Source organism: Arachis ipaensis, chromosome B9 (genome assembly GCF_059453495.1).
Source record: "Arachis ipaensis isolate K30076 ecotype BB chromosome B9, ASM5945349v1, whole genome shotgun sequence".
Taxonomy (NCBI): domain Eukaryota; kingdom Viridiplantae; phylum Streptophyta; class Magnoliopsida; order Fabales; family Fabaceae; genus Arachis; species Arachis ipaensis.
Genome location: NC_142444.1, coordinates 6,178,421 through 6,196,237, shown reverse-complemented (window position 1 = coordinate 6,196,237; position 17,817 = coordinate 6,178,421). Strand labels below are relative to the sequence as shown.

Genomic DNA, 17,817 nt, shown 5'->3' with positions numbered 1-17,817 from the left:
CACTCTATTTTATTGTAATTGAAATAAAATATTTGGTGATACTATCTTAACAAATGTTTTTATAACTATGTTCAACCAAATTGGCATAAATTTCGCGAAAAAAATACATGCATATATACATTGTCACTTCTCCTTTTTCACCCTTTTGTAGCACAGAAAATTTTGTTAGAAATTACAAAAATTTATTGACATGGCACAAAAAAATTTACACATAACCAGGGGCAGAATTAAATAAAATATTAGAGGGGGCAAAAAATATTTATACAATAAAATAAGGCTAAAATAAAATTTTAAGGGGGTTAAACTGAAATTTACATATAATTTACATGTAAAAAATTAAAATTAGGGGGTCGTTGCCCTCTTTCTCTCCATGTAGCTCTGTCCCTGCACATAACACTTATTTATCAATATAATATAGAAATTTTTGCACATAACATATAAATTTTTATTGCAAATATATTTTATTAGTTGAGTAAGTCAATATTTTGGGTATGTATTCTTTCAAAAATTTATGTGTTACACATTATAACTTTTGTTCTATGCACCAAGATTTCTGTGTTGTATATTAAAATTATAGGTTGTACCTATTTTGTTAGTTGGATGTCAATGTTTTAGACACATGATTCTTCAAAAAATTTTATGTTATATACCAAAAGTTCGGCTGCGCACCAAAATTTATATGATGTATATCTGCTCTAGTTTTCTAAATATATATATAAGAAAAAAAATATGAAGTGATGAGGACAATAATGATGATGATAATAAAGGATTGGAGGATGAGGAGAAAAAAATTGAAAAAATTAAACAACAACAGCAAGACAATAGTGAGTGGCAGTAGTGACGATGACAACAACAATAACAACATTAAAAAAAGAAGCGTGCAAAGAAAAAGACTACGACCACGAAAAAGAAGTAGCGCGGCATGATGACTTGATTGAATGTGGAAAGAAGAAGACGAAGATGACAATGAAGTAAAGTAGCGCCGCGCAATGACTTGATTACAAATTTAGTTTAAAAAATCACGCTTAATTTTATTGTAAAATATTTTCCTAAAAAATATTTAAGGAGTTCTTTTTTCTATTTTCACTCACTTTATTTCTCTTAGCATTTTTTACAAATAGTCTAATATATTATAATTTAAGATAAATACCAAATCAGTATCCAAAAGATTTTGACCTTGCAAAATAGTACCTAACTTTTGTTATTAACAAAATAGCTCCTAAAAAATTTTAAAATTTAACAAGGGTGTCCCCAAACTCGCCGGAACAAATCTCCAACAAACACTTTATTGTGTCATTTATTTTTTTTAATTAAAATTTTTTTATTTAAAAATACATCTTTTTCTATTATTATACTTTTTATCATATATTATTCTATCAATTTTATTACCAAATTACTACCATCATCAGAACGACTACCACAATTATGATGTGATTATTACTAATTTAGTACTACTTAAAACTAAAGAAATTGATGACGAAAGAAAAGAGGATATTTAGAAGAAAATAAATGAACTAAAAAAGAAAATAAAATAAAATAAATAGTATTAAACTACTCTTCCACCTTAATCCATCACAACAATAAACAAGTCTCGTGACCTACAAATTTAACTCAATAGAATATATAAATTCAATTACAATTTGGAAAAGTATATAGAACCAAGAGGTTACCAGCCAAAAACTAAACAAAACCACATTAATTTATATTAATAATTAATTTTAAATTTCTTAAATTCAAAATTTAAAAAATTTAAAATTGATTAAGTAAACCTAATTAAAACCTATAAAAACCTTCCTCTTCTCTCTCACATTAACCTACCCACCTCCAACAATCACACACACAGACCTCTCTCTCTCTCACCGTCAGGCCCTCTCCGCCTCCCCACCGCGACCCACTCCTCTTCTATCACCGACATCTGGCTCGTCGGATTCGCCACTGTCGACAAGAATTGCTTCTCTTTCGTGAACCAGATGTGTTACCAGAGCCGCAAAAACTTATCTTCACTGAAACATTGTTGTCCATTCCATGGCTATGTCCTCAAATTTGGGTTTAGTTCACAAATCTCTTTAGAAAATGTACTTATAAATATGTATGCCAAATGTGATTGTCTGGATGTCTCAATTAAGATATTCCTAGAAATGCCAAATAGAGACTTTGTTTCATGGAGCACTTTGATCGGTGCCTATGGTCTTCATGGATGTGGTGACCAAGCATTGCAATTTTTTCATGAAATGCAAGAGAGAGGAGTGAAGTCAGACGTAATTACCTTACTCGCCATATTATCTGCTTGTAATCATGCCGGTCTTGTAACTGAGGCGCAACTGGTATTCAAACAAGTGAGTGCAGATTGTAAAATTCAATTAACCTTAGAGCACTATGCATGCCTAATTGATCTTCTAGGAAAGAAATATAAAAAAAATATTCATTTAATATGAAAAAAAAACATCCTAATACTTAACAAAAGAAATATCTAGTTATATTTTAGCAAAAATAATTAAATATCTATAAAATTAAAAAAAAATAAAATTCTTAAAGAAATAGAGACATTCACATTTACAATACAAAAAAATTCGAAAAATATATAAAAGAACATCCATTTAGTATAAAAAGAAACATTCTGATACTTAGTAAAAGAAACATCCATATATATTAACTCATAGAAATTTTGAATTCACCCAGAGGTATTTGGCTGGTTTTTGGCTAATACCCTCTTGGTTCCCTAGCATTGTTGTTACAATTTTAGTCTTTATTATTTTATCTTATCTTATCTTTATTTGCTTTTATCTTTCGTAGGTCAATGCTCTATATATATTTAGTTTTGCCTTCATAATTTAATTCAATTCAATCAATCAACAATCAATAAAATTTTTTCATCTATTCTTTTCCTATTCTTTCACAATTTTATCATGGTATCAGAGCCTTGGTATCCTCCCTGAAGATGAAACATAAGCTATTATTTTTCTGGTGAGAAATCACCCTACTTCTTTTTCAATCTCCTCCCACAATGAGTAATTAATTTTTCAATTTAACTCTGAATCCAACCAATCTCTATTACATCCATCCAAGTAAAAATCCAACATCAGTCTTGGTTACCCCTATTCTAACAGGAAACAACTATCATTCATGGAATAGTCACTATGGCCGCCTTCTTGCGGCAGTTTAATCTGCACTCTTATTGCGCTCCATGCTCCCTCTTTTCTTGCGCTCTATGCCCCTCTGAAAACCACTCTTATTGCGCCATACGTGCCTTCTGAAAATCAATCTTATCCCGCTCTATGCGGTTTTTTTTTGAAGATCGCTGCTCAAACACAACATCTCCTTTTATATTTTTGCTGTCGGCAGCTCAATCTCCGCCGCACGCATCTCCCTCTGCGTCACCACGTCAGACGCGTCTTCCTCAACAATTTCATCAGAACTTATCCAAATTGTGGATTATTGACATCTTCCATCCACCAGCTTGTGGGGGCGTATTAGACTACTCTTCCACCTTAGTCCATAACAACAATAAAGAAATTTCGTGACCCACAAATTCAACCCAACAAATTTAGTCTTTATTATCTTATCTTATATTATCTTCTTATCTTATCTTATCTTTTAACTTTTGAGGCAATGCTCTATATATATTTAGTTTTACCTTCATAATTTACACTACAATTCAATTCAATTCAATCAATCAAGAAATACAAAGTATAATATTCTTTCTCTCTTCTTTTACTTTATCATGATGATAAAGTCGTGAAAAAATAAGAAAAGAATAGATGAAGAAATTTTATTGATTGTTGATTGATTGAATTAAATTGAATTATGAAGGCAAAACTAAATATATATAGAGCATTGGTCTAAGAAAGATAAAAGCAAATAAAGATAAGATAAGAACAGTTAAAGATAAGATAAGATAAGATAAAATAATATAGACTAAAATTGTAATTGAATTTATGTATTCTGTTGGGCTGAATTTGTGGGCTACGAGACTTCTTTATTGTTGTCATGGGTTAAAGTAGAAGACTAGTTTAATACGCCCCCGCAAACTGGTGGATGGAAGATGTCAATAATCCACAGCTTGGATAAGTTCCTATGAAATCGTTGAGGAAGACGCGTCTGACGTGGTGACGCAGAAGGAGTTGCGTGTGGCGGAGCTACAGCTGGCGACGGCAAAAAATATAAAAGGAAATGCTGTGCTTGAGCAGCGATCTTCAAAAAAAAAAAAGCGCGCAGAGTGCGATAAGATTGATCTTTAGAGGGCGCGTATAGTGCAATAAGAGTGGGGCGCGTAGAGCGCAATAAAAGAGGGCAGATGGAATTGCTAAAATAGAGTGCAGATTGAACTATTGAAATAGAATGCAGGCATGACTGTTGAAACAGAATGCAGACGGAACTGTCAGAAGAAGGCGTGGATGCAACTGCTGGAAGAAGGCGCAGGCAGGTCATAGTGACTATTCCATGAATGATTATTGTTTCTGTTATAACAGGGTAACCAAGATTGATGTTGGAGTTTTACTTGGATGGATGTAATAGAGATTGGTTAGATTCTGAGCTAAATTGGAAGATTGATTATTTATTGTGGGAGGAGGATACCAAGGCTCTGATACCATGATAAAGTCGTGAAAGAATAGAAAAAGAATAGATAAAGAAATTTTATTGATTGTTGATTGATTGAATTGAATTGAATTATGAAGGCAAAATTAAATATATATAGAGCATTGACCTAAGAAAGATAAAAGCAAATAAAGATAATATAAGAACAACTAAAGATAAGATAAGATAAGATAAAATAATAAAGACTAAAATTGTAATTGAATTTATGTATTCTGTTGGGCTGAATTTGTGAGCCATGAGACTTCTTTATTGTTGTCATGGATTAAGGTGAAAGAGTAGTTTAATAAATAGAAAAAAAAGTCATTTCAAAGAAGGTTAAACAAAATTATTACTTAGTCCTAAACATTAGTTTATCACTATGAAGCACGAACACATTTTAGACACGTATTTGTCGATATTCGTTCGACACACATATCTGTTATGTTTAACTGTATCTTAATAAAAAATACAATTTTTTTTGGATACGGCTGAATACACCTATATAAATACAATTACCTGTCAGCATGTCCAGTCTTATTTTTAATATGTATTCTTGAAATAAATTTAGAAATAGTATATATTATTATTATTTATTAAAATAAAAAATATTTTAAATATTTTATATAATTAAAATAAAATATTAAAATATTATTATAATTTATCTAAAAATATTTTATATTATATATGTGTGTGTTTTTCTGTGTCTTATAAAATTTTTAAATTTGTGTATTGTCATATCCCATATCCCATATGGATAAGTACTAGGTGTATCTCTCGTCTGAAATAGAGAAGAAGAATGGAAATTTTTGCTACATGTAACAAAGAAAATGAAAACAAAAGTTGAGGTTTTTTTCTCTTTATCTAATATAAATATATAATAGATAATAGAATAGAATAGATGGTAATTTCAGCGATTTATTTCAATCTGCCATAAATCGAACAATATGGTGGATGAGAAATTAAACCGCTACAGTAACTGCCCCAAAATTATCAAATAGCGGCATTTTTTTAAATTGTCCCAAATTTATCGCTGCTAACTCCCACTTCTATTGTAGTGCATATTGTATCGTGTCTCGTCTTATATATATATATATCAGTATTTGTGTATCATAAGTTTACCCTTTTAATATATTTCTTTCTTGATATACTACTTGACTCTTGGCTTTCTATATTGGCTAGATAATTGACTAAACCTTCGTAATATAATCATTTGCTTGCGAGAGAAGGTATTGATGAAATGTTATGATGGATTCCGAACATTATAAGAAGGTATTGATGAATCACTACATTCCATTCAAGCCAGCGAGTTACAACATGATTAACCCAAAGCTCTACCTTCCCTTTATTCTTCTTTTTATTTTTCACTTATTCTCTCATGTCTTGACACGAAAAATATCTGAGGGTAAGTATGATCTTTTCTTTTCATTTCAATTTTGCACTCAAACAAAATAGTTGTACTATATATTGAATAAACTTTTTCCATCTATTTTATGTAAAAAATAATTACCCTTAAATTAAAAGTAATTGTATCTTAAACTTTAGTTTTAGAGAATTCCATGTTAATACTATATCTTGTTATATCCTTTATATATTTAAAAGAATAATGTAATATATTATTTAAAATATAAATATTTGTTTCAATTATATATATATGCATCATTAAAAAAAATCTTCATTATTTCTCAGAATTATGAATAATATATATAGATATAATACCAATTAATTTGGTCCATGAGGTTTTCACCTAATAATCAAATTGTTTTTTGAAGTTTAAATTGATTAAATTAATACTACTATGACTAGCCATTAGACTAGCTGATACGATACTAAAAATGTTGCATTAAAAATGGATAAAATAAGATATATTTTTAGAAATATTGGACGAACATTTTTTTTAATCAAGTTCTGACTAAGTCTCTAAAACATTATTTAAAAAAAAAAATAAAAACATAAAAATTTCTTATAACTAACATAAGATCGAATGTTTGAGAAAACTATTTTATAAAAACACAAATATTTTATATAAATAATAGAGTATGAATAAGAGAAGAAGAAGAAGAAATATGTTGAGAAGGAAGAAAATAAGAAGGAAAAAAAATCGCGATAATGGTGAAGAAGGGAAAAAAAAAACATGTTAGAAGATAAAGTAAGAGGGAAAAAAAAAAGAAAAAAAAAAAGAGAACAAGGCGGGAAGAAGAAGAGAAGATAAGAGAGAGCGAAGAAAAAGAAATAACATTAATTCTATGTTTTGGATTTTTTAAGATATTTTATTTTAAATTTGATTTAATAAAAAAATGACTTATTCACTTAACAGTATTCTTGTATTTTTAGTTTTTTTACATAATACAAAGACCAATAAAAAGACATTATACATTAAAATTGCCTTTACTTAATATGTAAATCCTAGAATTAAATTTATCGTAATCAATAATAGAAAAAATAAATTATATTTCTAATTGATAATTGAAATTATTTTAACTTTGCATCTTACCCAAACATATCCATTCATTTCTTTTTAAGCAACAATTGTCTGCAATTTTTTTTCGATAATATTTATTAATTTTAATAATAATTAAAAAATATTAAATAAGATAAATTTAAACTATTTTTTATTATTTTTTTTATCAAATATTTCTCTTTCTTTTGAAAAAAAAAAAAGAAATTTCTATTTTTGAAGCCTTCTTATTACTTTGACATTAAATTTAACTTTAATTTTAATTTTTAGTTGTTAATTTTTCATCCTACTCATTTAGTTAGCTATTATCTCATTTATCACCAAAGCGGATTCATGGTATATTCAATAGGATTAGAACCAATTCCTCTGCCGTCTCCGGGTTCACCTCCGCCGGCCCCCCCTCCATCACCTCCCGATTGGCCGCCTCCTCGGCGGCATCCTGGTCCACCTCCTCGGCGGCGTCCTGGTCCACGACCTCCTCGTCCTCGTCCTAATTATCATACTGATTTGTTGGGTTACCATTCTAATGCCTTTCAAGGGATTAAGAAAAACCCTATGTGTACGTCTCACCTAGTTGGTTACTATGCTTGTTATGATTATCAACCTTATATTCCTTTTCTGGTGCCTTCAACTAGAAGCAATCACTATACTCATGCATCTACCCCTCCTGCCTTAAGCATGCAAGATACTATTGGTAAGATATTCTAATATTTAAAACTTTATTTTCTTTCTGCCATAGACTTTTAATATTACAATTAGTATAACTTCATCTTAAAATGTTATTTATTATAGGTAATATATATATGCAGAGAGTTTAATTTTGATGTATTGAAAATGTAAAAAACGATTCCAATTAAATTCATATGTTTAGATAAAAATTTTAAATAATAAATTTAAAAGATAATTATTTTTGTTGATTTAAAAATATACAATTATATAAACTTTTTTTTGTATTAACAGTGTATAAAAATTAAATTCATATATCTAAAATATCTTTGCTTAATTAGGTACTAGTAGTTTTATTTGTTCATTCTCTTTTTTTAGCCCCTTAATTTATGTAAATTAGGGATGTCAATGAGGCAGGGCGGGAGCGGGAGATGCCTCCCTACTCCCCATCCCCGCCCTCAGATTTGCTTCCCATCCCCGCCCTCATTCTCTGCCGTGGGAGAATATTGCTCCCCATCCCCATTCTCCACAGGGCCCCATTTTCCGTGGGGATCCCATTTCCCATCTACATAATAGTTCTAACTAATTATTAATTTCCATATGAATAGAGCTGCAAGTATCTATCTTATACAAAAACTGTAAGATTTTATACAAAAAGTCTAAATGACGCGATGATGTCTTCTTTCGAAATAACGCAATGGGGGATGCAACGACGAGCCAAAGGACAAAGCAGTGGACAAGGTGGGAGACGTGGCAACAGAGAGGAGAATGGACACGACGGCAGAGTTACGAAAGGGAACGCCACAAATAAAAATTACGACGCGGTAAGGGTAATGGCACGGTGAGGTGTGACGATGCGGTGAGAAGGGTGACAAGGGGGTGGCTGCAGAGAGGTTGGATAGAGTATAGACAGCCTTAAGGATCTCTAAATTGAAGAAGGATTATGCAAATAAAGATTAGGAGTTTTGGGTTTCTATATATATGTGTGTGTGAGAAATGACTAAAAAATATATATGAAAAATAAACTATTAAGGATCATTCAAGGAATTCATAAATTTCGGGGAATAGCGGGACGGGGCGGGAATCCCCGCTCGGGTCCCCGTGCCTGCTTCGGAAAAATTTTGTCCCCCATTCCCATCCCTGCAGAAAAAATTTCCTACAATCGGATCTCCATTTGGGATAATCCCCGCAGGATCCTCACCTCTCGAAAAATTTTGCCATCCCTAATGTAAATGTAGGGGTAGAATACTTTGACAAGGATGTCGGAAACAATTTTTTCAAGCATCCAACATTGTTGAAGGATTTGGAAAGAGGACAAAGACATGACCCTGCATATGTAGGTATGGTGAATTTCCAAATAATCTTGGTTGCTTCTTAAATTAAAATAATTAATCATCATTCCAAGGACATTCCATGGATTATTCCTTCTTTATTACCTAAAGTTGAAAAGTGTGATTATTACACACATTTAACTATAAAAGAGTGCATTAATATATACGTAGATATAAAGACTATCTTGGCTATTTATTTTCCTATTAGTTCACTAATTTTATTTTTTTTTATCGTTCTCTATCATATCCTACATTTAGTTATTTGCACCAGAGAAAGTTTAGGGGATAACACTTTTATTAAAATCTGATCAACACTTAATCAACAAAAAAAAATGAATAATTTTAAATTATTATATATAATCTCACACTATTAAAAATACTAATAATAACTAATTAATGACTACAAATTAAATCATAAAACCTAGCACTCCTCTTTGCACTAAAGTGCTTGATAAGTGAACTTTTTATTAAAATCATAATATTATTCTAATTAGCAATATTTCTTGTCGAAACAAACTAAATTTGTTATTATTTTATCCTCAAAAAAAATATATACATGGGTTTGGGTTCTCTAACTAACACAATAATAAAATCTTAACAGATAAATATGAGGATGATGGACATGATTACATGAAGTGAGGCATTCAGAAGTTGACTGTGAAACTTTCATGTATTTGCATCCAAAACATCTACCATGACACATAGCTAGAGTTAGAAAAAAAAAAAAAAAAAAAAGGCTACGCACACATTACTACGAATTAGCTAATGTGACTATGTGAGTCTATGCATGGAAATATAGATATTAGCTATGATGGATTGTTATATAACTTATTTATACATGTCCTAAATAATAAAGTATGCAGCACTGTTCTTCTTTAATAGTTTTTCCATGTTTTATATATATTGTTATGATTAGTTTCTGCTAATTTGTTTTTCGAGTTTAAATACAAAAATTGTAATTTTATATAATTCGGCAAGTGCATTAGGTCGTAGAAATAATATAAAATTGTTCTAAGTACCAAGGTCAATTAATTTGGGAATATTTTGAACTTATAATGTAGGATGAAATTGACTAATTAAATATAGGAAACCAAAAGTGAATAAAGAAGTTAATTGAGAAATTCAGATTTCGCCAAATTATTGAATTTTAGTTACTATATATTTACCCAACTATTTAATAGTAACTTTTGGGTACGATTATAATATATTCACCAAGATTTGAACATTTAATCTTCAATTAATAGAAGTTCTGATAATATATCATAATATTATTTCTATCAAAAGTTTGAGCAAAGAACTTATGAATGAACAGAGCAACAATGTAGAGACAGTGAAGCAAGAATAGAAATCTATTATTAGAAGTAAGAGTGAGTTGTTACAGCAAGCACAACATTACTTTATATAGCACTCTTGTGCACCAGAACTGAATAAACTTGTAACTAATTATGTTACTTGACACTTAAGGTATACGACCAACTAACCAATTTAGATTCTATTAGCCATTCTAATTAGTCTTCTCTATGTCATTGTTACCTTCACTATTACCCTCCTTAAATTAGTAAACAAATTTGCCTTCCAATTAAAAAAATCTATGTAATTTTTGTTGATTGACTACTTGTTGTCTAACAAAGTGTAAGTCAAACTCAAAGTGTTTGATTTTGTTACATAAAATTGAATTAACTGCTAAGAAAATATAGCACTGATATTATCATAAATCACAGTAGAAGATAGTGTTGGATTCCAGAGACACAGATTTGAACTCAATCGGGAGATTTGTATCCAAATTTAGTCCGAATTGTTACTAATCAAGTCTTCTATACTCAATCTTCAATGCTTGAATGGAAATATAATATTCATATGTTAATCTTCTATATTATCAATGTCATAGTCTCAATGTGAATCTTAAAAAGCAAAAAGCCCCAAATTAGTGCAAGGATGAAAAATAATTCCCTGATCGCTAGTCAAATATTTGATGTTTTTTTCACACAATTCCAATAGGAATTCTGTTGAGTTTGGAAAATTCTAAATTATTATGATGATTAAAATATTGTTAAAAATTATTATTAGAAATTATTAATTTGATTTTGGGTTCAAACTATTTGATAAATAATTTTTGTTTTATATGCAGAATTTTGACCATTGAACATAAACAACAAAAGTCCAAAATGTTGACAAACAATTCAGCCTTTGGTTCAAAAAATTCTATATGATATGTGGCTGATATATTTAATGATTAATAAATGTGAATTGGGCCAGAAAATTATGAAACAGCCCAAAATTTTGTGTTGAAAGACCAATTTTTTCATGGTCCGAATTTGAACAGAAAAAGAAAGGAAAGAGAAGTGGTTCGGTTATCCACTCCTCTCTTTTGGTGGAATTCAAATTCAATTAACTTGGTTTAATTGCATTGGTAACAGAAAAGAAAAAGTTTACATTGATTTGATAGCTTTCAATGTCTCACACGATACAATGCATAAGGATAGGAAATGGATTTTAATTGATTTTAATTTTACTCATTACTTCCAAAGTTTTTTTTTCATCTCTCTCTTATTTTGGTATGTCACTTCCATCAGAAAAAAAAAATGGAAGAAGTTATCAGAGGTAGAAGCAGAGAAGCTATGAACAAGCAAGTTGCCAAGGTGATGATGGCCCTTGCAAAAAGAAGATCTACAGCATGACGTGGCTAAGATTTTTGCCACTAAGAGCAAGATGTGGAGAAGAAGTTTCAAGATCTCCATGCCAAAAATGGTAGCAATCCGTTTCGGTTAGAGAAGAAGATCTCTGAAGTGAAACTCGTTTCCACTTTTGTTCATCCATCACAGAAGGTAGCTACAAAGGCTACGTGGAGGAGGAAGCAAAAATAGAACAGATGGAGCTGTCAAGGATCAAGAGTTCATCAAGGGTCAAAATTCCTTCTTGGGGACTAAGTCAAGATGGAAGACTCAGATTGATGAAGCTTGATGAGAAGGGATGAGAGAGAGGTACATGCATGTTGGTTTTGCTTTCGGTTTCCCTCTCTCCTCTCTCTGTCCGAACCGGTCTTGATATTGAAGAAGAAGAAGTTGGCTCGGTTGAACCGTTTCAACCTTGGAAGCTTCTCCTTCTATAATAAGGGTGAACGGCCAAGGCTTGAGATAAGGAGAGTAAGCACAGAGTTCTCATAGCTACGCAAAGCTAACAGAAGTTCTTCTCTTTCAATGTGTTCTATTTTATATTTCTTTCTTTAGTTTTGTCTGTCTGAATCTCATGGTGAAAAAGGCAAACAATGTGAGGTTTGTAAGAAAAAGCCAGTGAGAGAAAAAAGCCAGAGTGTACAAAATTAAAGAAAAAAAAAATCATAGGTATCTTAGAGGTCCTTTGTACATCTATGTGTTGTGTATCATGAGTCTATGGGAATTCCTTTGCAAGTTGGGTTAGCACTTAGCAGTTGAAAGTTTGGTAGGTGACCAAGTCAAGTTCAGGATTGGGGATAGATTCTGGACTTGTCCCGGATAGGGTAGTTCCTAGGGAAGAATTGGTGTCTGCAGTGACAGACACAGAAAAATTTAGCAATGAGGGCAAAAATATAATATAGTTTAGGTATAGATAACTTTTTTGGCCTCCCACGATACCCAATAAGTTAAGAACTAATTCGTCGTGAATTTGAGTTTCATTTAAGAGTCTGCAATTGGGCTGGCAATGAGTTGCTACACATACGAGACGGAATTCGAACTCCCAATAATTATTTAAGCGGAAGACTAAATTAATCACTTGACCAATTCAAATTGGTTTAGATATATTTAAATTTTTAAATTAGAACTATCTATACATATTAATAAAAACTAGAAATATATACACAATCACTTATTATAATATTTAAAATAATAAAAATATAATTTCATACACACAGTATAATATTTAAAATAACAAAAAAAAAATTATAATGACTTTTTTTTTATTTTTAACATGACTAAATATTATTTTTCTATATATATTTTTAAACAATTATTTTATTTATTTTTTATTATCTCATATTTAATTGTCAACTATATTTATTACAGTCTTTATGGTATAAATAATTTTTTAACCAAAATAATTACAATATATTAACATATAAATAATATTTTTTATTTTAAATATTTTTAAAAAATTACAAATAATTTAAGTTATATTTAATTAGAAAATTAAGTTTTAATTTTATTATTAATTAATTAACTAATATAATAAAGTTAATTATCATTATTTTTTTAGTTTATTTATTTTTTATATTAAATCAAATTTAATAATATAATAATTATTATTATGTGTTAAGTTTAACAAAATATTTTTTAATATAAAACACAAAAAAATTATTTATATTTTACTTTGGACAAACATAATATATATAACAAGTGGTAATGTGATATATATATATTAGTTTTTAGTTTTTTTTTTAAATGCCCCCTCTTTTTTTAGTGTAGGTCCATTTTTGGATGTCTGTAATCAGTTTGATTATAGTGAAATTCCGTCACTGTTGTGATGGAGACTGGACGTAGGCTGCATTGCACTTAGCAGCTGAACCAGAATACTTCTTAATGTGATTCTCTCTTTCTCTTCTACTCCATTACAATTCCTGTTGCATAGGAGACAAAATTGAAAAACATCTCCTCATTGGTTACGAGACAAAAAAAAATGTCTCTTGACTAGTGACGAGACAAAAAACAGAAATATCTCCTAAAATATTCTTAAAAGGCATCAAATGTTACTCAGCAAAAAAGGGGCTAAAATTCACCCCCTTCTCTTAGCCACCAATAATCATCAAATTCAAGTGTGTGCATGTATTAATTGATTTTGTTTACAGAAGAAGCAATCTTGGATTTAGTGTATCAGGATATTCTATTCATTTTATTATTATTATTATTATTATTATTATTATTATTTTTTTTTTTTTTTTTTTTTTTTTTTTTTTTTACATTTTACATCTTAGTAGCCATTCTTCATCCATTTTCACCACTTTGTTGAAGAAAAATAAGTACTTTCTTTATTCTCTCTAAGAAAAGTTCTACTCCTTCATCTTCATTTTTATAACCATTATTCTCTTGCACTTGCATTCTTCATATCTTCACTTCCGCAGCAGAGAATTCACATTTAATCTTGATTTTAATTAATTAATAATGGCTTCCAAAACCTCATCAACAGTCTTGCATAAACTAGATTCTCATTGTTCCTTGAATACACTTCAAGCTAATTATAGTTACTTGACAGTTAAGACATACAACCAACTAATCAATTTAGATTTTGTTAATTATTTTTTCTATTTCCTCATTATTATTATTATTATTATTATTATTATTATTATTATTATAAAATTATATAATTATAGTATTATTAAAGCTCTAACTAAATTTAATAAAGAAACACAAAAAACTAAAAAAAAATAAAAAACCATTGAAAATAGCCCGAGAAAATATACTTTGACCCGTTACTACTTGTCTTCAAACAATAAGAGATAAAACAGTCACCAAAAAGAAGAGAGATAAAACTTTAGAAGCATGGGAAATGGTCAAATTCAAGATTGAGAAATGGTAATATAAAATTCAGAAATACCTCAAAAGTATCTCATGGTTGGGAAAAATGCAAGTTAGGGCATTACACATTGGATCATGTTATAGTGAGATCACCTTTCAATAAAGAATAAATTAAAGAGTGTATATTAATTTTTTACAATGAATTTTTTTAAAAAAAATATATCATAAGCAATAAGCAATGCACGGTACTCTTCATACAAATTTAACTATAATTTCCACTTTTTACTTAATTCTGCCTTTCACAAAAAATTTGCCTTGCACATTTACCAAACCACTATCTATAGGCATCCCATGACAATAATATGAAAGATGTAGAGTACACGCATATCCCAATCTCCGTAGCATGCGATCTCCACCTCTTTATCTTTACTATAAATCTATAATGGCCAACAGATATTTGATTGGCTTGTACCATGGATGATTGGTGTTTGTTAGAGAATAAGGGATAAGAAAATATATTCAATGTGAGAAGCTTGTGATTCAAAAATCCATTATATTATTAATTTCAAACTAATTTTTTTTTGTCTAAATATGTAAAGAAACAAACTAAAATATATATATATATCAAGTCACAAAAAAAAAAAAACTAAAATATATCACATATGACTCTTTTATTATAATGAAATTATTTTTTTAAATAAAAAATCTCTCCCCTTTTTTATCTCTCTTTTTTATTTATCTTTTTTATTTTTTTATATATTATTATTATTAAAGTTTAGTTACTCTATTGGTCCTTATAGTTTCACTAAATTTTTAATTAGGTCTTTATATTTTTTTTTTCCTTTCAATTGGGTCTTTACACTACTTTTAATTTTGTAATTATGTCATTTGCATGTTAAAAATGTTAAAATTAAAGTAGTGTAGAGACTCAATTGAAAAAAAAAATATAAAGACCTAATTAAAAATTTGATAAAACTTCATAGACCAACAAAATAATTAAACCTATTATTAACTATTAATTTTATAACTAAAATACATATATCATATGATCTTTTTTATTGTAATTGAAATTTAAATTTATTATATATTATTAATTTAAAAATCAAAATGTATTACATAACACTATTTTATTGTAATTGAAATAGTCCATTTGATTAGAAATGATGCCAAAACTAGGGGTGGCGGTCTTGAACCTCTATCCACTCCACCTAAAAATTAATAAATTCATTAAGCAATGGCAACACTCAATAAGCGAAACCAGATAAATGATTAGCAAATAAGCTGAAAAGGTATATATGACAAAAGAAACAAATCTCAAATTTCACTTATCAACAAAGACAGAAACAATACCTTCTAATCAGATGGAAGCCAAGAACCAAGGACAAGAGAGAAAATAATGCAATATGAGAAATGTGAACGAACCTGAAGAAGCTATGATGACCTAATGCGATATGAGTACGAACGAACCAGCGATGATGACCTAATGCGATGAACGACTGAAGAAGAAAACTAAAAATTGATTTTGCTTCTCAAACAAAAGGAAAGTAGAAAAAGAAAGTGCATAATATTATTTAGTATATCTGAATATTTATTACAGGAGATTATGTCTTTATTATTACAATTCTTTTAGCATCTATAAATATCCTTCTATATTATATAATTTCAGACAATGCAATTTGAATATACTCAATAATATACCATCATTTCTTTAGTTAAGTCTCTTGTTTCTAACTACATCCTAAGATTAAAAGAGCTTTATCCTTTCAGTTTCACCAAAATTAATTAATGACCTATGACATTGTTTATTAATTTCTCTTATTTCTTTTATTTATTTATTTATATATTAATAAATATTATGGTTACTTAATTCTCCCGAAAAACTTTGCTTAATTTCATCAAAAACAGTAGTAACATAGAACTACTTTCTGTGCTTACTTAGCTTCGTGCTTACTTAGCTTCCTTAGGGTTTAATTTTCCACCACAAGATTACTTATTATTATGGTTATTGTTATTATGATTATCATTGATATCTTTTGCATTGAAAGTTGAAACTACCAACTCACTACCAATTCCTTCTACAGAAAGAAAAAAAAAAGGGAAAATAAAAAACTGCATTTAAGAATCTTATTGACTCTTCTTACCTTAACAGCAACTCAGCTATATATCACCACAGATCACAAAAGAAGAAAAAGAACAAGTATAATTTTTAGGATTTAAGGCCTTCACTCTATTTGGCAGTAGGATCAGAGTGGAAAAAAAGCCTATGATTTTCTCAGTCAATCAGCAACAAGAGAGGAGAAAAAGAAAAGAAAAAACCTTTCTTTTCATCACAAAGCAACATTATTGACTAAGATTAGGTAGCTTTTACTGTTAAATCTTATCAGATGTTTCATGTGGTGAGGAGGCTAGTGGCAAACATGTAAGCTTCATAAACTACATCTCTAGGTTCAAGTCTCAATAAAGGCAGTGGAGTGTTAGAAGGTGTGTGAGTGTGTGAGTTGTATGAAAAAATATTCGCATACAAATATTGTCTTGCAGGACCATTCTCCACATATATGTTTGAAATATGAAGTTAAAACCTGGCATATGCTTGTGATTAGACTTGATAGCTCTGCCTTGTTCATGGATATATCTACTGAGAAATATAAATTCAGAGACATTAAAAGAAAATAATGAATAAAGATGTGAAAAGATTGAAAAGCTTCTACCTATTCACTTCAACTTCAATTGGATGTGGGAGATTCTGGGCTTGATGGAGGGACGTGATAGCTCTGCTTAGTTTTGCTTCTGCATAAAATCTGACTTAGCTATCTTTTTAGGGCATGCTCCACATCATAAAGGCTATAAATGCCTTAAAAGAAGTGGTAAAATTTTCATCACAAGACATGTTTTGTTTGATGAAAAACAATTCCCTTATGCAGAATTTTTTCCATCAAATATCACTATATCAAACCCATCTCAGTTTCCTCATACTACTCTTTCTATACCAATACTTACCTTTCCAACTACTTCTAATCAAACACAACCTCCAATCCCTTCTATTCACACACAAACCAATAACTTATCAACTACTACTCAGTCTGCCCAAAACTCCCAAACACCTGTATCACCTATTCCTACCTCTTCTGTCTAAAATCAAGAATTACACAATATTAAACCTCCTGATAGTATTCCTATAGGTGGGGTAGTTGTTCAATTAGGGAATTCACCCTCTACAGTTAAACCTATTAACAAGTATCATATGCAGACGAGGGCCAAATCTGGCATTATTAATCCAGAAGGACTAATTGAATTATAAATCTTG

The 17,817-nt window shown here is 29.6% G+C and overlaps 1 protein-coding gene across 1 annotated transcript; it reads left to right on the top strand.

Annotated features, from left to right (window-relative positions):
- Positions 1-5,817: 5,817 nt before the first annotated feature.
- On the top strand, positions 5,818-9,666 carry LOC107619802 (uncharacterized). Its single transcript, XM_021111213.2, has 4 exons — positions 5,818-5,977; positions 7,329-7,724; positions 8,935-9,036; positions 9,629-9,666. The coding sequence occupies exons 1-4, from the start codon at positions 5,818-5,820 to the stop codon at positions 9,664-9,666; spliced, it is 696 nt and encodes a 231-aa protein (XP_020966872.1).
- Positions 9,667-17,817: the final 8,151 nt, after the last annotated feature.